The 24,551-nt window shown below is 40.7% G+C and overlaps 1 protein-coding gene across 3 annotated transcripts in view; it reads left to right on the top strand.

The window, feature by feature from the left end:
- unc5cb (unc-5 netrin receptor Cb) overlaps positions 1-24,551 on the top strand; it is a 154,038-nt gene that overhangs the window by 77,865 nt on the left and 51,622 nt on the right. For all 3 annotated transcript variants that reach the window (XM_074690876.1, XM_074690877.1, XM_074690878.1), the window contains exons 2-3: positions 11,266-11,496; positions 20,575-20,718. In XM_074690876.1, the coding sequence (XP_074546977.1) occupies positions 11,266-11,496; positions 20,575-20,718 (375 nt within the window). The remainder of the gene's footprint in view (positions 1-11,265; positions 11,497-20,574; positions 20,719-24,551) is intronic.

Below are 24,551 nucleotides of genomic sequence, written 5' to 3'. Positions count from 1 at the left end.
TGTTAGGCTTTCAGTGTATAGCAACTTGAGGATAAACCAGTACAACTAACAATACACACAAAGAGTTGCAGGAATAGGAAAATGGCACAGGACTTCAATGTTTGAATTATAATTACTTTTAGTTCATCACAGCAATGCCACCTCTGCCTTTCTGAGATAGAATACCAACGCTGATCATCATCAGTTATCGAGAAAGTGGATTTTAACCTTAAACCCTTAAATGCATTTTACTATCATCAAGTATTAATTTCACCGGCAACTCAACTAATGTATTAGTCAATAAATCTGTCAGTTCATCAATTTAATCAGTCTGATGTGTATTCATGAGGCTCCAAATTACATCTTGAGTCATCTGTAGTTACTAATTTTGAACAAAGCACACCTAAACCAAGGAGTAACCCCAGAATTTAGAAATGAAACCAATGCTAAGTTGCAAACGGCTGCAATTCCCCAAGTGTCCACTTGAAGCCAAGATAATAACATTGCAGAACTGCCCTCTTTTTGCAGTAATGTGTGTAGCCAGCTAAAATCCATTCAAGGGTTTGAAAACCTTTTATAGGGGATTTGAATGCACTGTGAGGGGGTACATTTTTAACTCTTTTTAAGACTTCAAATCATGAATTAACTAGCATACAAAGAGGCATAGCGGAGTTGACCAAAATTAGGCTACCTCAGCATTTCTAGTATGGTGACTTGAATCATTTGGCTTCAAAACACCTCTTTAGAAACCACCAGGTGATATCATTGAGATTATTTTTCATGTTTTCTAGCATCTATAGTCTTAACTACAAAGACCTTCTTTAATCTACCAATGAACCAACACTTGGCCGGTGGGCAAAGTACAAATCAAAGTTACATTTCAATCAGTCGAAACCTAAAGTCGCCTTGTGTTAATGGTGAACATGAGAACATATGGGACCCTATGAGCTTAGTCTAGATCAAGATGACTTTGTAACATTTTTAAAGAGACCCAACACTAACCCAGCAGCGTGCAAATGATAATTATCATTGGCAAGAGAAAATGTACTCTTCAGAGGTAGAAACTGGTTTTATTGGTAAGCAGCCATCCACCACATCCCCCAAACTATAACACACAATCTTATACTTACTGTCCAATCCATTGCCTAATCCCATCTCCCTCACCCATAATTACAAGGACTTGTAGCTCTATCAGGGGAATTGAATTTTGACATTTTTAACTACCTAAAATTTGGTAGATTTTTGTTTTATCTTTTGAATTTTTTCACATTTATTATTATTTTTTTTTTTTTTTACAAAATCCCCTTTATTTTCTCATCTTTTCCCTATCATTATGATATAATATATGATTACTATATGAACAATCTTAATGTGCAAGGACCTTTATCTCTTGGATGACTTGTGTATTTTTGTCACAGGAAGCACATAATCTATACATAGCGTCATCTATATTTAAAGCACTGAGGTATTTTGGAGGTGAAAATTGGTGGGCCAAAAAAAGAAAAGAAAGAGTCAAGCCTTAATTATCGTGACACTTTGACCTTGCCTTTCCTGGCGCTGTGATGTGACTGGACAGACAGCGGCCAGGGCCTAGCATGACCCTGGCAACAACCAGCTGCCTCCTGCCAGAGAGCGGCCAGAGCAGACCGAATGAAGGTCAGGGATAAAGCACCAGAGAGAACATGTAAACACCCCCGATGTGAAAGACATGACCGTCTGTACACAGACAGAAAGACAGAAACTGTAGAAAGCTCTGAAAATGGATACTGAACGAAGGTCACTTTGTGTGGAGTGCTTTAAATACATCACCATCTTTAGATTTTAAATTCTTGTATCCAAGCCCACTCCATTACATACTCTACTCAACTTAAGACCAATCAGCCACTTTGAATAATCCTGATTGAACATCTAATTTGCTCTCTTTGGCAGACTTTTCGCTTCGGCAGCTGATGATTGAACATTTTTGCACAGCAGCCATTCCCCATTAATGCCGAGCTCACGACCCGTGGCTCAAATGATGTTCTGTCATTGCTTTCTAGGCTGTGAGCTGTATAAATGTAGGGTTTGAACACAATGGTTATTATTTTACAGTGTCTCCAATGATTAGCACCAAAGAAGACATGATGTAAAAAGGAGAGGGAACTTCAAGCAAATTAGGAACATTCAACCATAGAATAGAATAGAATAAAATAGAATTGAATTGAATTGAATTGAATTGAACTGTCATTGTAACAAGTACAATGAAATTGAAGTCACAGCAGCAATCAAGAAAACAAAAGTAAGAAAGTATAAAGAAAGTGCAAAAAGGTCCATGAGAAAATAAATGATGACAGCTTGTCCATCATTCTCCAGTTCAGCCAGCCTCCACCTTCACAGGGTCCAGGACTGAGCCTCTTCAGTCATGCTCCATCTCTGTCTCCTAGATCCTGACTGTTCACAGCAGGTGAAGCTCTTCCAAAATGGCGTTGGTGTCTGATGTTAGCTCCATCAACAATGGATGGAAGGACAGGTCCATGTCGTCACTTCTTAGCTCACACCTGAGAACCAGCACATCGTCCTCACCTCCTTCTCCTCACCTTGTGGGAAGACATCAGGCCTTACACCAGTTAGCGTTGACATGCTACAGGCTGCTAAAAGCTGAGTTCACATGTAAACAATGTGGCCATGGTTACACGTAGGATCTCCATACAAACACAGGAGAAAAAGTAGTAAAAATATAGCTGAAGTCACAAAAAGTTTGGTGTCCATGACCAACAAATGAGCCATACAAAGTAATGATCCACTCCAATTACAAAGATTACGAAGAAGAGATGAAAAAATTACAAGAAACAGACAAAGAGGAGAGAACTGCTGAAAAAGGAAGCCATAGCCAACAGGGTGGCGCCTAGCACCATCAGTTAAAACTCTCATCCAAAGTCAGACATGAGCTAAAGTGGGATTGGCCACTTACTAGTTAATATTTCCACTAGCTAAAACCTGACTTAAGGCTAATGTTACTATTTTCAAATACTAGCATTAGCTGCTGTCAAACTTTAGCCTCTATGTCACCTCATATGCTGTTTTAACTTGCCCAGTGGTGCAGTGGCTCTCAGCAGAATGTAATTCCAAATCAGCTCATGAGCCTTCAGTTCAGCAATAACTGAAACTGTAACTGGCTCATCACAATTAGTTCGATATGGGAAGAGTTAACTATTTCATCACTTTAAGGTCATTATTAAAGAGGGTTCATCATGCTTTCCCATATTACAAACATGGATATGAATTAACAATGCTGGATCAATTTTAGAACAGCTACATATTCTTATGTTGTCGAAGTCCCAGAGATCTAGATGAGATCTTCACGAGACTTGCTGGAATGGTGAGGTCATCACATAAGGATCTCTGAACTTCTTCACAACACCAAGGTCTGCCGATGGCTCCCCCAATTACCCTCTAGAGGGTTGGCCAGTCAAAGGGAAGCCTTAAAGACGCAGCAACTAAAACTAAGTGTTCCAGGCAGAGGCTAACATAAGGTGCTTCTAAACACCACCCTGAAAAAAAAGGATTTTTTTTTACCTGTGAATCACGTAAAGCTACTACAAGGGTGCCGGAGGGACAGTATCAAGCCTTAAACGCTGTGAAATAGGCTACCCCCTCTTTAAGATACTGAAAAAAGCTCACAGTGAGAATCTGGAGTCATACTTTTAGTTTAAACAGCAATGTAGCTAAGTTAGATAAAAGCTAATGCTTGTATCCTCTCCCATTGTGCAACAACCAAACAAAAGTATTAGCTTTTAGCCTCCCAGTGGTATCTGTTTAACCAAGAAGCTAAACCAAGATACCCTACATTTAGTTTGTACAGCCTTAAACCTGAAACAAGGCAGTTAAGCTGCATTAAAGCTTCCAACCCCTGAACTGGATGTAAGAAGAAAATGCCCTCTATGTTATTACGGTTAATTGACGGACCACGAGCTGTGAACTGATTGAAAGGTCAATGTTTAAAGCCACCTCTTTTAACTTTGAGGAATGTTTGCTTATTTCTTCTTGACTTCTCCTCCCCTGCTGGGCTGTGTGACAGCAGGATTCCCTGGAGAAGAAATATCAGCGTACTTAGCAAGCTCCTGCAGAGAGGCTCAGATAAGACAGGACTAAGGGAGGGGTCAGTGCCCCCCTAACAGTGCTCAATAAATACCTGCTGCAGCCAAGCGTTAGATGGGGCCCTGCGGACAATGTGTGTAGACACATTAGTGTATATAAAGCACTTGGCTTGAAAGAGACATTAGAGTGGAAGAAAGCATGCTCCCAGTTAGTTTCTCATGGAGCTTCTAAAGGATTTAAGCTTGGAAATAAAAAAACAGCCATGTATTGATTTATACCACTGGGATGTATGGGATCAATACTAACGGGTATTGACTAAAGGAAGTCGTTACCATTGATTGATGTTCACTCAATGTAATGGGTAGGTGTGCTCAAAGCACATTTATAGGTAGATCTGATTGACACTCCATTTATCCTGCTTCAATTGACATGACAGCTGAGTGGTTTATTATTCTGCTTGACCACTCAGCTGTGAACCACCTCTTGTCCTTCCCCACTGCAGCAGAGCAAAACACCACCGAGTAAAACTCCCTATTGTGCACCTATCTAAGCCAACCGCTAACCAATCTTCTCCTCTATCTAAAGCAGGGATATGTGTGCGATTATGATTAGTGGGGGAAAAGCGAGAAAAAAAAGGAGGAGGAGGAAGAATGAAGAGGGAAAAGATTTACGCTAGCGTTCATCTTTGTTCAGCTTGACTCTCGCCTGATTGAAGGGAAACATTGGCTCCACTGATACAGAGCTTTCTCTGGGACGATAAATTTGCAGGCGCAGAGATAGAATGGAGAGAGCTTATCTTGCACAGAGGTGTCAGAGTCCGGCGCTCAAAAGCTGTTATCGCAGACACTCACATACAAAATATGATAAAAGGGATGCAATCTTACAAATATTCAGCATAGGTGTGGAGAAGGCCTGTAGGAAGAGGGGTGATTCCCCTCAGCAATATATACAGTTAATACAGCTAGATGCATGGAGAATACACTGAATGTGTTTGTGGATATCATTTTTATACATGACAGAAATACAGCTTTCTTTTATTGGCTCTATTTGGGGTCCTTCAGAATATTGCACTGACACTTTTTAGATAAGTTAGGCCCAGGGGCAAACTACGGCACAAGGTCAATTTTCATGCTCTCAGCTTTAATGTTACAGTGTAAAATTATGACACTGAAATAAATTATTTTAAACTAGGTGTACATCTAAGTATTCTGTCAAGTGCACAAACAAAACCAAAGTATGTCCAGTAATATCTCACTAAACTACATTTGGTCTGTGCTTAGGCTGCTTGTATAAATCTGAAGCACTGTACAGCAGGAACCCAAGATCTCTTACAGCTGTTATTTTCTAGTGAAAGAAGTCTGAACATGAAAACCAATCCTGATAAAATCCAGATCCTGATCCTGCCATTAAAAATATTGGCATATTTTCCCCATATTGCCCCCTAATGGAGAACATTTTCCTTGAGTTAACTCATGTTAATGCGGCACATAACACTTCAGAAAAGTAACAAATGAGGGACAGGTGAGGTTTGATTTCATAAGTCTGTAATGATGACATGAGGATGTTTGATAACACTGTATGACTGTTTTCAAAGTGAATAAAACCTGCTGGCTCATGGTCATTTCTGAAAAATTAAATGTGGCCCTCTGAGAAAAGTTTGGACATCAGATTTTGTAATTGATCATTTTTTAAACAAAGTTCTTGATAATGATGTTCAACTAAGTGCAGATGAGGTGACTCAGAACGTCTTGAAATATTCACAGTCAACTTACATCTTATGCTTATCCAATAACATCCAATTTTAAAAATCAAACCACCCATCAATGTTTGTTACAGCACCTTTAATTAGCCAGCTTCAGTAATAATGTCACTCAAACATTGCTTTAAAGTTGTCTTTAATATTCTCAAAAGTGGTAAACTGCAGATATGGCTGAGCTAGCAGGATGAATGCATTATATTAGAGGTTGTTTGTTTCTACCCCTGTGTTTTGGATGCTGGACTCTGTCTCCAGTGTATCACAGATGGACTCACACTGTCGATGACTAAGTACATAATAGTCTTGTGTCTGCTCTGCTTTGAAAGGCTATTTTTGCTCACTCTAGAGAAATCTCTCCCGGTATGAAGTTGGCAAGTTTCCAGAGCATCTTTCACGGCAAATCGACTCTGGCCTCCTCTTTACGCGTGACATCAACATGTAAAATCAAAGCAACATTAGTGTTTTTGAAGTGCGTATTGAAAAGGCAATAGATAAACAGGACCAAATCAGCTTAATGCTCGGACAAATTCAATATCGGATGCTTTGTGTACATTCTGTCATCACTTTCCACAGCTCACAGCACAATAGACCCCATAAATAAGAGAAAGTATTGACTGCCAGGTAAAAGCCGTGTGCAGAATGCAGAGATGAGGACTTGTGTCCCTTCACCTGGTGTTACTTTAGCTTCGTTTCAGGTGTACATGGACTGCAATTGCTGGGTGATGAAATCCAGTGATATGAGGTCACACAGATGATGTTAAATGAAAATAACGTCATAGAGGAAATGAGGGGTATTGCAAGTTTGGATTTTGGCTAATTGGACTGATCATTTGCGTTCTAGCTGGCTGTCTACCACTTCCAGAGTGGAAGAAACTGCTACAGGCTGAACACTCTGACCTCATTCATTTCATGTGAATTCCAGTTTGTTTGTGTCTGATGTGGGTGTTGGGCACCGCTCTATGTAACAGTTTATGTATTTATGTAACAAAGAGCCTCTATTTTTAGCTCAATATGAGCCTGCATGTGTGCGTTTCTTTTATAACTTCCTTTACGTCTTATCTCAGCGGCTGTGCTTGAATTTGTAGCCTTGCTGCGACTTTAATTTGTCCAAAATGTAATCACCTCTTAATATTGCTGCACTCCCACATGAAGTGGAGTCAGCTCGAGCCAGAGAGGAGCTGACTGCCAAGACCCTCGCATAGCTCTCTTCACTCCTACTTGCTAGGATTCGTGTGATTCATTCTTTTCGTTGCTTTTTTCAAACTGTTAGCTAAGAAAAGGCAAGGCCATTTCAGGAGGTACGTCTACTACCCCAGAACTTAATTTCAACCCTAGTTACAATGGTTAAAATGTACAAGGTCCCAGGGGAGAGTGCATCTGGTTAAAACTGACTTCATTTCCTTCTAATCAGCTTGATTAAGTATTTTTGGGCTTTTTCTTTTTTCTCGGATTGGCCTATTAGTGTATTCAAGAAAGAGGGGTCACTGGACACTGTCTTTACGACTTGGGGACAGAAAAGTTTGGGAATCCCTACACTCATGGATTGGCTATAATTTTTTTCCCATTTGTAGCTGATTCTATCTTCAAAACATTTTGTAGTCTGGATGTGCGACTGATAAAAATTTAACTAATATTCAATTTGAGTCTTAAAATATTCACTAATAAGACTTACAGTGCAAAGAAGAAAAACTGAGCCAATTACAGAGCAAAATAAGATTTGAATAACAGCCCTGCAAGGAAATATTTCATTAAAGTTTAGCTGCTCAATATGCAGGCAATTTGGAAATTTTCTGATTAAAATCAGGCCTCGAAACTACAAGTGCTTTGAAAAGTCAATATCACATATGAAATAGTGGAGGCATGCAGTATTAATGTTTGTGTTAACAACAAATGGAGACAAAAAAGGGAGCTGTGTTTCATTATGCGTGTTTGATTTGTACATATATGTATGGTAATAAGTTCTGCTCTTGTTGATTATGAGGCTGCTGATAATACTTTGTGTGTTTCCATAAAGATTGCATCACACTGAAAAATGTGACGCTGAAACCTTCATGCTGTTTTCTCATGAACAGTCTTCGCCTTGCATATGAATGGAGGCAGTGGGAGTTGGAAATAGAAAAAAAAAGTAATGTTTCTCTTTGAGCCTCTTCTTGCTCTCGGTTTTCAGTTCACCAGGGAGGGAGGAGGGAGGCGCTGTGAAGCCGGGTGGTGGGATTTTTGAGGGGGGGAGCTTGATTGGTAAGAGTCAGCCTCTTTCATTTTGTCATGTGGTGTCTTTTTTCATTTCTAGGCTGATTTTTCTCCGGAGGGCTAGTTCCATTCACTTGAATTTATTATTTCTCGCACTGAGGAAGTTGATGAATTCGAATATCTGTAAGCGTGTGTGTGTGTGTGTGTGTGTGTGTGTGTGTGTGTGTGTGTGTGTGTGTGTGTGTGTGTGTGTGTGTGTGTGTGTGTGTGTAAAGCAGCTTTCATGGCCATTTCAGATCTCTATACCTTATAGTTCCACACAGCAAAGGAACCAGGAGGGAGGAGAAAAGAGGGAGATGGAGAGATAATGGGGATGGAGGGGGAAAGAAGGCTAACACAATCTTTAATGAGTTCCTTGGCTCTCTTCGGCTCTCTCAGTCCTCTGGCTGAGGATGTGGGTGGACTTAGGGCTAAGGAGCAGCAGAAGAAGCCACAGAGCCAAAGTCTACTGATAAAGACTTTTACATAAAAGAGTCATCACTGACAAAAAGACATGAAGGATGAAACGCTGAGCTGTGTTTCTGTGTTTTTCTCTTTTAAGCAGCAATAGAGTGGAAAAACATCAATAAAACAGTGATTTCTTACAAACTATGTAAGGAAGCAGTTACTCTTGAAGGTCAAGGGTCATTTGAGACTTTATTACCTTGAATCAATTAGCAGCATATTTGGAGCCAAGGAAGATTTAGTCTTTTGTAACTTTGCTATTGCTTATTAAAAAGAGTAGAGCTTTTCAAATATCTCTGCTATACTGATACCAGCACTGGTACTGATAAAGGTTTTCACCGACTAATCAGCTAGTAGACTACTTCGACCACTGGTTGGTACCATAGGCACAGGTTGACTAGTCATGTACAGCCTAGGGACCAGAACCTTTCACATTTGATACCGGTACTCAACGGTTCTAATTTTCGGTACTTTTTTGTGTTTACGTGGTAAAAAATATCAGTTTGTTGAATAATATTTTATTTTATTTTTTTCAATTTAACATATTTATTCTTCAATATATAACCTTGCAATGCCGTTTTCATGTCCATCATAGAAAAATTGCCTACTTTCCACTCACTCATAGTCACAAGGATGCATTTAGGTGCCTAAACATGGTACAGTGAATCGGCACTTCTTTTGTCCCCTCCTTTTTCAAAACACTGTTACCTGACAGTAGTCGAGTGCTCATAGTTAGTATGCTGAGTGATGTTAAATGTTGCACGGGAACACTTAAGCTGTTTGAATCACAGGATATACCTTTTTTAATTTTCAACTGAGCCATGGTTTCAGCCTCATTATTACATAAGCAGAAGTCAACTAGCCAGCTAGTCCATTAGTCAATTAGTCAACCATTCAATGTACGTGACAAGCTGACAGGTATTTTGAATCAATGATGGTGTCAGCGTCATTATTACATCACAAACGGTCAGCTAATTAGTTGACTGCTCAACTAGTCAACTAGTATTTTGAATAACTTTGCGACAAGTAAAAATGAGTTGCTGTGAAACCAATACCACTGATACCAATTCTAATGCCTTCTTTGGATAACATCGGATGAAATGCCAGTTTAGTAATATAGGTCTTAATGATCTTATTCACTGCTGCGTCAATGTAGGCTGTGTCTCAATATTGACTGAGTATTGATTAAGTGATTCATTGCCAACATACGTGGACCATTTCTAGCTGCAACAACTGTGCACAGTCATTAAACCAATCTGTATCTCTTTGTGTCTACATAGGGTGCTGAAAGACCATTTGAATAATAGTTGAATAATTAGCTGTGAGTGTTGAATAGTAATTTGCTTGAAAATCAAGAACTCATCCATTTCTGTTTTTATCTTTATCACATCAGTATTGGTTTCGTATAAACTCTTTCTAAAAGCAGCCACACACTTACTTTAAAGGCTTTCAAAACAGCCCACAGACAAACCGCCTCCACTGCCCCAACAGCGAGGATGACTTTGGACATTTTCTGATTGGCTCCCCTCCGCCCTTTCATTTCCTGGCAATCATCTTCAATCTGTGGCAGGTATGAAGGCAGAGATAACATTAGAGAGCGAGACATTGTGGGGAGATATCTGCTCGGCCAAGACATAATTTAGTGCTCCCAAAAGCATCCAGGAGGCAACCTCTGTCAGACAACAAGGCTCCGGCGTGTCCGCACAGGACGGAGGAGGGAGGGAGGCGGGTAGATGGAAGGAAGGACATGGAAGAATTACTGATGGCCTGATAAACTCTTTTGTTATCCAACAGTCTGCCTTCCTGCTTCTGTCCTCCTCCTGGTTTATATGTTTCTGTCTGTCGGCCCAACTTCCATTTCAATGTCTCAATCTGGGTCTGTCTATCTGAGTTACTGCTCTCCTTCGCTCTCTATCTCACCTTCTGTTTCCCACTGTATCTTGCTCTCTGCTTCTCTGCCTCCTTTCTTTCACACTTGTGAATAATTGATGTCTACCGGTTCGATGGTAAGAATAGAACAGTTCTGGAGGTGACAAATGGGGTGGCGAATAGCTATGCTCTCTTCAAAGAGCTAGAAAGTTAGCCGTGCTCGCTCGTGGCTGTGTGTATCTGTGTGTTAGGCTCTCATATTTGTGTGCTTGTGATGTTTTGCGAGCATGTTTGTGTGTGAGCTCGTGAGGTTGTGTGTGTGATTTAAGACAGTGAGATGAAAGGGAGTTGTAATTACAGGGAAGCGTATCTGTCTACTGCAGAAGTATCCGAGGAATGGCACAAACTGGGCCAAAAGCCTGGGGTCATTAGATGTGCTGCATGTGTGTGTGTGAGGAAGAAAGAAACAGAGAGGGGATGGTGGAGGGAGATCAGCTTATAACTTCAGTTCCTCAGAGTCAACCTCTGAACTCTGCTTCTCATTATTTGGCTCTGCATCTCTCTGGTTCCTCAGCAATAGCTGGTTGTGGTTAGGCCTAGTTTCTGTAAATCCAAGCAGCCTTATTGCCCGAGAGGAATCCCTGAATTTCCTGCGCTCTAAAATACACTTGTGTAAACATTCAAAAATATCAAATGATAGGGATTTCACAGTGTGCTGTGCAAACGGATAATCCCATGCAAAGACTGTGATTATAATACACTGTCCCTCTGTCTCTTGTCTGCTTTTCTTTCCCTACCAACCCATCTGTTCCCTCTTTTTCTGGGGCGTCCTCTCCCTCCTTTCATCTTCTCTTTCATCCTCTTTCCTCTTTCCATCTTCTTCTTCACAGTGGACGATGATTTCATTGGTCTCGGCGAGCTGCCGGAAACCTTTCCGTCAGATCCCCCTGAGCCGCTGCCGGTGTTTCTGATGGAGCCTGAGGAGGCCTACATCGTGAAGAACAAGCCGGTCAACCTGTACTGCAAGGCCACTCCAGCCACCCAGATCTACTTCAAGTGTAACAGCGAGTGGGTTCATCAGAAGGAGCACACAGTGGAGGAGCGGGTGGATGAGAACTCAGGTCAGTGTACGGGGAGGCCACATTCACTGTCACACTGAGCAAATTAACATCAGTGAGCAACAACACTTGGGTGAAAATGAGCTTTATCCTCAGCACAAGTTTCATGTCTTGAACATAGCCCCGAAAATTTGCATTGCAATGACATTTTTTAAATCAAATTAAAGCAGTTACTTAAAGGTACAGTGTGTTAAAAAGGGAACATGTAAGGGTGTGGTAAGCAGGTAGTTTTGAGATAAAGAACCATGACAGGGTGTGACAGGATCTCGACGTAAAGCAGGACAGGATCCTGTATGAGAGTATCAGTGCTGTTTGGCCTGCCAAATTAACCAGTGTGATGCTTACAAAAGCTATTAGTTTTATAGTCTGGGATGTTAGCAAGCAGACTACCTGGGGCCCAAGCGGAGAGGAGGGCTGTTAATGGGCCTGAAATAAATTATGTTTTCTACGTCCCTCTTCTTATGTTTTGTTAAAACTGAAATCAGACTTATAGTAGGGGATTGAGCCCACCGAGAGATATCTTTTCAGGGGGCCCAGAATTCTTGGGGACGCCCCTGGCTGCTGTAACACACAATGATCCTTCATTTGTCAAGTTTTGCTATCAACATATGATTAATCAATATTTATGTGGTGCCAAATTATCTTAACCAACACCCAACATCAAGACAAGATAAGGAGTCTGGGCACATCTTTACCAAGCGGCAACCTCCGGTCTAAGAATATGAGACAATGTGGAAGTGCTAAAATCTGCTGTTTCTCGAGTGTTCGCTTGAGGCTGGCTCCAGAAGTACAGGAAGTCACAAACACACCAATCCAAAAAAAGCCATTTTCATGGTAGAAATTAACCTATTTACAGCCTGCTTCAAAAAATATCTCCTCTCTGAATCGCTAATTTCACTATGGGCACACACTGTACCGGGGCAGAAGTTTTTTCGAACTTGGCCGTTCAGGGGATATTGAGATCGCACCCAATCAGAGGCACAGCTCAGGGTCACCTGACCAACAGGCGCCCTATAGCTGTACGCAAAGCCCTTTCCACTACCAACATGGCCACTACAGCCGATGTGCTTCATTTACCGTTTCAGAAACAGACAGGTGACGTTGGGTAGACTACGTCCATGTTTTATACAGTCTATGATCTATACCCACCATGAGCAAAGAACTTACATCAACCTTTACCAGTAATTTAATAATGGGGATGCAAAATGTGATAAATTTCCTACAAGAAAATGTTTTGGGGTTGATGTTTTCAAACATCAAACAACATTTTACTTAGAGCTCATGAAAAGAACCTTCAATTTGTAAAACTTTGGTGACTGTAGACAAAGCAAAACCTCATATCTTTGCAATTCACCCTGCTGAAAATTAGCAAAATAAGAACCTCAAAGTGGGGAGTGTGTTTACCATTTGATAGACTGATCTTTCTCACATTCTTGTCTCTTCTGAAATAGAGTTGTTGCTTTTAATGAGGACAATTAAGAAAGGCAGCACTTTTCAACTCTCATTATGTATGATGCTAAACCTTGGGTTAAGGTTAGGGGTTTATACGTCATAATATTCGAATCTGTAATTTCTCTCCACGAGAGTTTTGCCAAACATGCAGACACTTCTGTTGGAGACAGAAAAAATGTGCATATGGGATGTGTAGAAATGTTTGTCCATGATCAAATACAGCTGCAGGAAACACTTGACTCTGAGGATGTCTTTCCTTTCCTACGATTTCCCAACACCACTCCTCTTCTGTGTGTGCTGTTAGGTTGTGTAGGTGTGTGTTTATGTACATGTTTAAAGAAAGTAAAGTAGGAAAAGCCCCAGCAGGGTTGTTTTTCTGACAGCATTCGGCCTCTCCAAAGGCTTCACACAAACAGCCCAGCACTGATTGGCTGCATTCAGCTGCTGTATTGGAAATTGAGTTCTCTCTGTCGCCTACAGGTAACAATCACATCACATTTAGCCTTTTTCATCCCACTGTTATGCCTCACACGTGTCTGCATGCTTGTACACAGACACAGAGGCTGAAGCTCCTCCACTTAAATCAAAATGTTTGAGATTGCTGCATTTTGTGTTTGATAAAAAAGCCTCTTAAGTGATGTGTTACCATAAAAAAACAGGATAGGTTCAGGAAAAGCTCAAAAGCAGATACACGGATTCAACATGTTGTTGCAGCCAGCACAAAAATAAACAAAACGCTGAAAAAACAACCTGAATCCTAACCTAAGCTCCTTTATTCTGACCTTCTGTACTTTAGGAGGAACACACACATCTGAGGATCTGTTTCATAGCTCTGATTATGACAAAGAGGAGGGCGGAGGTAGCGCTGACTCTTAGCCTCTGTGTCAGAAGGTTTTGCGCTGAAAGCATCAACACAGAAAACAACCCACACATCACACACGCACCCACTCACAGCAGCCATATCCACAGGCTATTTACTGCACAGATATTCATTCATTTATGCTCTTGTGCTCTGCACACACATCTTCACCACAGCTCAGGAAAGTGTGTGTGTGTGTGTGAGTGTGATCAACCCACTCCATTGCTCTCTGATTTCCCCAGATTGACAGAAAAAGAGCACAAATAGAAACTGGCTGGCCTGGTCAATCCCTCTGATAGTGTAGCCCAGAGAAATTGGATCGCTCTTTCTCTACCTTCCGCTCTCCAACCCCCTGTCTCTCTTTTTTCTGTCTTTCTGTCTCTGTGTTTCAATTTCATGTAAGCAATGAGATTAAAGGAGAGCAACAGACAGGGAGGGAGGAAAGAAACTGCTGATGTTGATGTTCATCCACTAAACCGGTGTATGCACTGCGAAAGATAAAATCTTAGTGTTCATGTCTTATCCTGAGTAAAACTGGCCTTAATTAGACTTAATATGAGCCAAATTCACCTGAATTTTTAAGAAAAATGTCCAACTCATTAATATTAAATGGCACAACAATTTCTTGTAAAAAGTAAGAAGAAGGAAAACAGTTCCCAAATTGAAATGCTTGAATTCAAAGTCACAAATCTTATTGAGCAACATTTATTGCAAAACTCTCCACAGCTAAAAAATAATAATAATAATAATAAGTCTGCATGTTTAAAATGTCAACTGAATACTGCATAATTTGAAAACTGATTTAGTGAGGGAGAATTTTTTGGTCCAAACAAGAGCTCTGTATGTTATACTCTTAATTAATCTGTATCACTTTATGATGTTCCTTTTTCTCATTTCTGAAGAGTCTGAAAATCCCTGCTGATTCTGCTTTCACTCAATTTTGAAACACGTGAAAAGATAATGCTTTCTGAGTCGATGGTTCTCACAGGGACAGTGTGGCACAAACACAGTCGTCTATTAAGATATTTTGCATCATAAAAACATCAGTCGCCTTGTAATGGCTCCATTTGTGGAGGTGCCTTTCGAATTGCTGTCTGCTTCAGCGCCAGACCAGTAAAGGGCAGTAAGACAGCAACCAGAAATCAACTGATGATTTGGCATAAACGCAACCCTGCTTACTGACAACTGAAAGTGGGGTGTGTCTTTCTGAAACGCCTTTCAATAATCATAAAATACTTATCTGTTGAGGATATTTTGACATTTGAATAAAACACTAAACGAGGAAGCATTCCTCAGGAATTCTTCTATAGTTTAATAGCTGTTGTTCTACACTTCTACAGTTTCATTTAGCAGATGCTTTTGTCCAAAGGGATGTACAACACAAGCAAGACAGGTGCTGCCATTAAGTGCAAGAAGATTTTTCCCCATGTAGAGTAATGTAGCCAACTAACCACAATTAATCACTGCAACAAGATAGTTCAACCCTCAACAACATTCACTTAAAGCTGAGCCCTTCTGACTCATTCTACCCCTGAGGACAAGGAAGAGAAGGGTCAGATTAAGAGCCTAAGTGTTCTCTTAAAAGTATAAGGGGACTCTGCGGATCTTATTGAGTCAGGCAGTTCATTCCAACATTTTGGCCTAATGGAGGAGAAGAGTCTGGCTAGAGATTTAGAGCCGCGCTGGGTTGAGAGCACCAGGTGTCTCTCACAAGCAGAGCGTAGTGGGCGAGAAGGAGTGTAGACCTGGATGAGGGACCCCAGGTAGACAGGGGGTAGTCTTGTCAATGTTTTGTAAGCCAGAAGACGAGCTTTGAATTTGATTGGTCATCAATCATGGCACCCAGATTTGTGGCAGAGTTTTTGGGCACAAGTTGATTGGAATCAAGCAGGACACTGATCTGTGGTTGAACCAAGGGACATGCTGGAAGGACAATGAGCTAATTTTTGGACAGATTAAGCTAAAGGTTGCGTTCCTTGATTCATGTGGAGATATCAGCCAGGTGTTTCACCTATTAGAGCCATTTTACCCCTTGGGCAAGGCCATTTCAAGTGGTAGTTCAATTACTAAAGAACTAAATTTAGACCCTAGTTCCTGCGTTGAAAGACACATAGTTCCTTGTTCTAAGGAAAAGATCCTGCTTTTGAAAAGCACTTTTTGCTGTAGTGTCCTCAGCAGTAAAGAGAGCTTGAATAACTGATTGCCTCCCCTTGTACAATGTTCCTAACAACATGAAGCTACTTATCTATAGACCAGACTGTAACGCAACCATGTGAGACCCCATGCAGGCATCAACTCCATCCAAAAAGCATATAATCAAACAAATGAGGCCACATGGAGAGGAAACTGTACTTCACAAAAGTGTTTGACGCAAAACCTCATAAAAGAACTGTTTGTACAGGCAAGTTGATGATTACATGAAGAAAATGAGTATAAGTGGGTATTAAGTTTTATAAAGAGCAGGTGGCTACATGAAGAAAATCAAAGAATAGTTGAATGCTTGCTATTACCCAAAGAGTAGCAGCTAGTTTGCAGAATAAAGGGGAAGAAAATTATGTTCTTTGCTGAAAGGAAACACAAAAAAAGTGAAAAACCACGTACAGTTACACTGTGTGGGACTTTTAAATAGAGAGGGCAACTTTATGAGCTACAGTGGTTTTAACAAGAAGTTTTGCATTAAATATTTGGAGATGCTTACAAAAAGAAACTAAACTTTAAATAACATGTACTATATGATACTTAGATGAAGGAAAGACTGAAAAAGTGGTTGGAATATAAGTTGCAAAGTGGTTAGCTTCATTTAGTCCCTTCACTGTCTTCTTGCTGATGGGGTTATAGTCCACTGTGAGCAAACAGCATTGATCTGCACAAATGAGCATCAAATTAATTATAAGTAGACATAGCTAGGTAGAGTAATATACACCAGAGACAGCTTGTCACTCTCCCTAAAGTATGGGGCAGAGGATCAAGCAGGAGTGCTCTTCATCTGGCTGGGTAATCAGAGCACTTAGCCTCTACCCTCCTCCTTCAGCTCCTCTTCGATGACCAAAGCCTCCCCCTCCTCCTTTGCCTGCCTGACTGGACTGATCGATACTGCTAGCCAGTGCTACCACTAAGGAGCTAGGCTAGCTCAGTTTAATGACCACATTAATAATGAATCATCCCCAATGAAGAGCCATGCTTCAGCCAGCTATTAATGGGACCTATTGCAGGAGCATTTTTCTTCAGGCTAATGGTCACATTGATGGGTGTGAAGTAGTCTCTCATTGCTACTCCTGACACAGGACACACTGTCTTAGCACCTCTTTATTGCAACTTGAGTGTATCTCTGAGTCTGTTTTGCTGTTAGCTCTGTAATGGTAAGCTATGAGATGCTAGGTGAGGAAACATGAGGTCAGAGGATGAGGTCAGCAGGCTCAGATCAGAGCCCTAAGTGATCCCTCTGATGTGTTCATGTGCAACACCAAAGAGTTTAATCCTGCTTCAGTTACTCCTATGAAGTCACAAGTGACTTTAAAGAAGTCTTACAGGGTGTCATCATTGCTTTAAGCTCTCTTACAGTGTTATACGTCAGACATGATATTCATCACTCTGAAATCCTCTTCAAAAACTGTCTGGCTGGGAAAAACAGAAAAAAATTAACTGATCCTCGGCATGTTTTACACCCTCAGAGAATTCATATCTACTTATCGTTTCCAGTATTGATTTTTCTTCTGCTCGTCTGTATGTGATATTCCCACATCAATCTTTGACAAACTTACAGCGCACATCACCTCAGACTAACACATTGGCATGCAGTTCAGACGACCACAGGCGCTCACAAATGCATTGAATAACACACATATATACACACACACACACACACTTAAGGGGAAGCAAATTCGCACACAATAGACGTGGCTGTTCGTCTGCCTGCCTGTCGGCGCACTGTGTAAATTTTGCATGAGAGCTAAGCCTCTGTGTGGGATGTCACTGTGCTCGGTGTGTGTGTGCCAGAACAAGGAGGCACTGGGAATGCGCTGAACCTGAAGTAAAATGGCATGTTCATTTTTTTACACCACCCAGAATCTGCATTTTTTATTCAGACAGAAATTCAGACACCCTTAGCGTCAACCACCTTGAACTGTGGAGTATACCCTGAGCCATTATACAGATTGGCAAAATCAGTCAAAGAAACTGCCATGCAGGTGTGCAAGCAGAATAAGACTAAATTTAACATTTAAAAGACTTGGTAACAGATTAAAGCAAGAACTATTTCATGAAACGGTTTTAGTGTAAAAGCGTTTGAAATGTGTACATTGTTCTGATGTACCTGTAGGCGAGCTGGCTGTGAATCACTCTGTGATGAAGTAGATTGAAGCAAAGATTAGGTTACTGATTCACTGAACATCAGGTCACAGATGAGTCATTTATTCGTGACACATTGTGATTTTAGTGAAAAATGATGTCACATCAAGAAAACAATCACTCTGAGGCAAGACAAAGAGTTATCTGATAAACAAACAGGTACACATGTATCTCTAACAATAGCTCACCCAGAACTTAACTTGAAAGCTTTATGCTAGCTTGCGTCTAGAATGGCTAGCTTAGTGTAGCCTTCATTTGAAAAACTTAAGACACCTAGTCTAAAGTTTCTATTGCTCTCAGTATCTTTAACATGAGCTCTGAGGAACATGTTAGCCGTTGACTCACAATAAAACTTGAAGCTTATAAAAGATAAGCTAATTATGGTTTGTGTGGATAACATAGATGTCTCAACCTTTGGACTGGGTTTAATGAAAATAGATGAGCTGTAAAAAAAAAAAATTAATCTCCCAGTACGGTTGTAGCAAATGTAGAAATGACAGAAAGAGACCAAGACTTCTTTGGTTTTTAGCTTTTTCAAACCATGCACCAAAAAAAAAAAAAATTACTATTAATTTTTTTGTCTTATTTTCACTAGAAAATGCCTTTTTGAACTTAATAAAAGCCACATTCACCTTAGCAATCCAAAAAATGTCAATGTCAATTCAAGTTTTTGAAAGACAAAATGAGGTCTGAATTGCTTCTAACAATGAAACAAAAGAAAAATTACTTGTTTTAAACATTATTCTAGTTTTGAGGGAATTTTGGAGTGATTTTTTCTTGTTCCATTGGCAGATTCTTTTTTACTTGTTACAAGCAATTCAGACCTCATTTTTGTCTTTAATAACTTATAACAAGACATTTTCCAAGACTGACCAGTTAAATTTGGCTTATATCCAGTATAACAAGACAATTTTTACTTAAAATAAGACAAAAACACTTAATAAGATTTCAGTTTTCTGCAGTGTGGCTGAATTATCAATTTTGTATCGGTCTGATGTTTCAATTTTTAATAATGCAATATATACCTTTTATGTTGTATCTGGTCAAAGGACACCTTCTTTCTGAATAGCAGACAATAATGTGTACTCAGTGAGTTTTTGGGGTGTAGAAAATGTGATGAAATAGCCCAATGCAACTCATAAAGCCACATTTGAAATGTCAGATACTTTATCTCTGAGTTTTTTGACACATCTGGCCAGTCTAGAGGAAAGAAATGTTTCAAAAATTGCAACATTTGCTCAACATTACCAACAGGGTAAATATTGATTTAAGTAACTGTCAGTAACAACAATGATGTGTATACCTCTATAAACTGGAAAAATTATTGCTGCAAAATGTGTATTCCCAGTTTCTGTCACTCTGTCAGCCAACAATAAAACACAGCTACAGAGCAATTCATCACTGAATCTGGAAGATAAAAGAGTGGAGAAAGCAGCTGCCAGGTCTGACACACAGTGGTTTGTAACGTTGATGACAGGATCTGAGCTTGGTACACAAATAACATAAACTGTGATGCTTTTTTCATGGTGGTGATGCTACCAGCCAGAGATGGTGTCCTAATGGGTTGGGGAATGTTTCCTCGGCTTGCATAAGGCCATTTAGGAGGAAGAGGACGATTGGGGTGTTACAGTTCACATTCACATTATTGCTGCACAGGTACATGAGCATGACAGTTTCAGGAAATGACAGTGGGCTGTATGAAGATAATAGAGCAGAACTTTAGGAATAAGGAGGGGAGGATATCCAGGAGAGAAATAAGCAGAAATGTTGCAACAGTATTGCAGAATGATCATGTGGATGTTCTGTCTTAATGTGAGTTTATGCATATCAAAGTTCAGCTTCTTGAGAGGAAAATGTAAATTTTCATGCAAATATTGCAATTTAAACATTTCTTTTTTATGTAAACATCAAAAAAGTGAAGGAAACTGAACTAAAGCCCAAAATTGCATGTATATCTTCAGTGACTGCGTTTGCATCTCATAATCCATACATATATGCATGCACTGGATTCTCAGCTCCTCATACATACACATACACAGGCCGTGCACGCTCTGTAGTAGCAGTGTAATCTGCTCTAGAGGGGCAGCTGTGGGTAGAGGCATTTGTTTTGGGGACGATTTGTTTGTTTGTTTGGGTCCTGGCACCCAGATGAGCAGTAATCAGAGGAGTTAGCAAACAGGATTGTGTTAGCCATGACGGCGAGAATCCTCCCCCACAGGGCCCGGGCCCAAACAGCTCAACACTCTGGATGTAGGATCAATGCCAGACTCACACAGTTGTACACAATGCTGGAGTGTAGATGTGGGTGAATTGTAGATCTCTCGCAGGTGAGACAATGCTCTAATATCTTCTGTCATATTTGTTCCTTCTTTCCATATTTCTATCCCTTCCCTCTCCTCCTCCTCTTTTGTCACTTCTCCCAGGTCTTGTGGTGCGAGAGGCCAGCATTGAGATCACTCGGCAGCAGGTGGAGGAGCTGTTTGGCCCTGAGGACTTCTGGTGTCAGTGTGTGGCCTGGAGCTCTGCGGGGACCACCAAGAGCCGCAAAGCCCACGTCCGCATCGCCTGTGAGTATCCTCTCCTCTCCAGATCGTTACTCAATCACTCTTTCAGTCTCTATCTCATCTTTGTCCTCCTCTGTAAACAAAATCTCTCGGCTGCCAAAGAACTGTGTCTCGAGAACCAACTTGTTTGTCACAACAGATTTACAGATACTCCAGATAGAAGCCTCAAGGAAAAGGTTTTGCTATCGTGGGACTCAAGGGTCCCTTTGAACTTGAGTTGGTGAAAAGCCTGCAGAATGAGTATGAACCTGGAAAGATGGAGAAGTTTATACACACTGGAGAGGCTGCAGCACATGTTTATGCCAGCGTTCCCTTGTTTTTTCCTGTAGGTGGTCCTCATTTGTTCACTGCCTGTGTGTTTGTCCGCCTACTGAGAAACACAACACACTTGTTTGGAAGTAATGAGAAACATTCAGCTGCCTCTAAAGTTTGGGCTCATTTTAAACTGTTGCCAATCAAAATTGTACAAAATAAAATGAAATTACTAAACACCAGAAAAAAAATAATAAGAAAACTTGTACCTGTGACACATTATGTAACACGAATTCTTACACTTGTTGTCAAAATTGCACCTGAAGGGACTTCTTTCATAGTAACATCACACTTTCAGGTCCTGACAGCGTCATTTTAAAGCAGCGCGAGTGACATTTTCTGTCAAGCTTTACTATTTCTGTTTTGACTTGTGGCAAACAGACAAAAGAATGAAATAAAAAGCAACACCCACTCGCTTCAAATACATATTATCACTGTTGGAAAAGGGATCTCACTTTCGCTTCATGTTTGCAATTCAGTGCCGCATTTAGGATGATTTCCACCAAACAGTACAGTATATGAGTGAGTTCCACTTAGACAAGTCTATTTAAAGCTACTTTTTTGATCGTATACCTTTTTTTCTATACTGATTCTCTTTGGATCCAGTAAGTTCAACTGCTTCTCTCACACCAGCCTGGTGAATCCGAATCATGCTTCTCAGTCTCCCGCCGCGCCCCCAATCCCGCTGCTCCACCTCCCATAATCGCCCATGATGAGCAGCCTTCCAGCACTAACCCATCCCTCAATTCACAATGGACCCCCTCTTCCCCCTCCCATTAGCTTCTGCTGAATGAATTAGCTCCTATTGCAGGGCTTTCTCTCCTTCTCTCTCCAGACAGGAGTCAGGCTCTGGATCCCGTTAGGCTAATGGAAAACTATGCTTGTTTTTCCTCTCATCCTCTCTGTTTCTTTCACATCATCTCAACACACGCAGTTTAATCAGACATTGAGTCAGAGCCAGTGTTTGTGAGTGAAGAAGTGGCTTTAGGATTTGCAAAAACAGTCTAAAAGTCTTGTCAGAGTTGTTTAGATTCAGAACTCCATCCCTCACCCTTTGATTAGCTTTTCTCCTCTCTCCTTGTGACTTTGATGGGCTTTTATTTTGAAGGAGCAGCGATGGCTTGCCAAAGAGAAGCAGTAAAAGCTTGAGCACAGAAGCATATTAAATGATTGTATCAAAACCAGCTGAATTGCCTTTTTAAAAGGTTGTCTGGGGAGAATATTTCCCGTGAAAGCTGGAAATTGATTTTATTGTTTGTTTGTGGATTTGTAATTTAACGTATTACTGCTGCCTCTAAAACTTCAAAAGTCTTACCTAATCTAAAGGAATGTAACTTTTCTCCAGCGCTTAATGTTTTCTCAGCATGGAAGAAAATGTTCCTGAAGTGTAACGCTGGTGTAATTTGGCATGACATGTAGCTAAACATACCCACTTGAGTTAATGGTAGTCATGTGTGTATCTTTCTGAGGGCGAGCAGGGCTGGAAGTGTTTGTCCGCCAAGGAGGGAATGGTGCGACTCCCACAGGAATGTCGACTCAGCTGCTCCCACACCCTTCAGCGTCCCACAGTTCAGGGTTACGAGTGGTGAGCAGCAAGGAAAGGAGAGGAAGCATAATTTAAACCCACAGCCAATAAACAAGCAGTGCAAAATAATCACTTGCATGCTACTTACAGCGAGTTATGCAGGTTTGCAAATCATTATAAAGAAAAAACAATAGAGGCAGTTGGGTGTTAAATTTTAGATTAACAAGCTGAAGCTGAGTTGCTACTGCATGTATGAGCAATAAAGGCATAAATATTTCAACAGGACTTACAAACACTGGCCTTAAATGCTTAATACTTTTAAAAGAAGCTGTTCTGTGATTTTTATCTTCTGTTCTGGTAGATAGACTTGAGCTTGTAAAGTCTTTAGCCCTGTTTCCACCAAGCAGTCTGGTTTATATCAGTACGAGTTGGCTCGGTTGAGCTTGGTCCTGTTTGGTCCTAGGTCCCACAGCCAACCATGCCCCTTCGTGGTTGGGTGCGTGTAAGCTGGATGCCTACAGCCGCATCAGTAACATAACAGCGTGACACTATAGCAGCGCAACACAGTGTATCCCGCTAATAAATCCAACTAAGAAGAAAAATGCAACACAGTAAACAAAGAGCAACGGTGGCAGACATCCAGCATTTCGTCGTCTTTGTAATTGGCATGTGGCTCTTTGATACAAAGTGCAATCAAGATTTGTTTCCGAGAAGACTGTCTGACGCCAGGAGGAATAAAACTGCTGTCACGTGGTAAGTGGCGATTCTTTCGACCAATCTAAGGTGTAGCTCAGTGTTGTAGCTCCACCTTCCAAGATCAGATAGCTTCTACGGAAGAGTCCCAGAAAGTGGGACGGCTCGTTTCAGTTATTTTGGGGTCTGTCCCAGGATCAGTCAGTGGAAATGCAGAAAAATGCGTGCTGTGCCAAGACGAACCAAGCTGAACCTCTTGGTGGAAATGGGGCTTTTCTGACCACTCTTCCTATGAAGAGCTCATCTTTATAAGCTTATCTCATTCATACACATCAACAGTGAGAGGAATGTGGGGTTCACTGTGTTGCCAAAGGACACTTCTGCATGTGATTGCAGGAGCTGGAAGATGATGCTGTTATTTAATGTGTTTTCAAAGCTGTCATGAAGTTGTTAAGGCCTGAGCGACGTGAACTAGCCAAAAACAGTGGAGCAGTCCATCGACTTAAGAAAGCAGACATCAACTCTATTTTGGCTAACAAATCAGATCGCTGATTGACAGCTTTCAGTGTGATGCATCCTTCTTGGACAGCTTTAGATCATCTGATGAGAATACCTCCCTTTATATTGTATAAACTAAAACTAGGAGACATTTCCAGGGGCTTCTCCTGTGTTTGAACTGGATATCCACTGACACGTTCAGCTGAAAGTCTCCAGTTTACAGGGTCACTCTTTAAACTGTAACACCAGGAGCTGAAAAAGACGCATTCACATTTCAGGATCAAAGAAGCCCATTGTTTAGGAGTTATCAAACCAAGTCACTCACAGCTGTGTGTGATGATATTGTTAATGGAGGGCGAAATGTAAACACTGGTGGTGCTCAGCTAATCCGAAACTCTCAGCTTGCAGGCCCTGCCTCTCAAAGTCCCTGGATCTTTGGAAAGTACAGGGCTGTTTTCATATCCCAGAACTAAAACTAAAACCTAGTTGTAGCAGTTGAAAAGCACACTCCCTCAAAAAGTCCTCAGTCTCGGTTAATGTTCTTTTGATCAAAAAGCACCATTGAATGATGCGCTTGCTTGTTATTTATATAATCAAGGGAACAAACAGTACTGGATGATTACTGGCAAAAAAAACCCTCAAATTTCATGATAATAAAAAAGGAATGCTTCATATTTTTGTGATTTTCTGCAAGCTGTAAAAGCTTAAAAATATTTCATTAATAAGCTCTTGTTAAAAATAAATGTTGATGCACATTATATATCTCATCTAGAAAAAATAATCTAGTCTAATTCAGTGTCTTGTTTGA

This window comes from Halichoeres trimaculatus, unplaced genomic scaffold (assembly GCF_033239565.1).
Source record: "Halichoeres trimaculatus isolate MK-OKI-2021-1 unplaced genomic scaffold, fHalTri1.1 fHalTri1_scaffold_16, whole genome shotgun sequence".
Taxonomy (NCBI): domain Eukaryota; kingdom Metazoa; phylum Chordata; class Actinopteri; order Labriformes; family Labridae; genus Halichoeres; species Halichoeres trimaculatus.
Note: the sequence above shows the minus strand (reverse complement) of the source record. Positions and strands in the feature narration are given on the sequence as shown.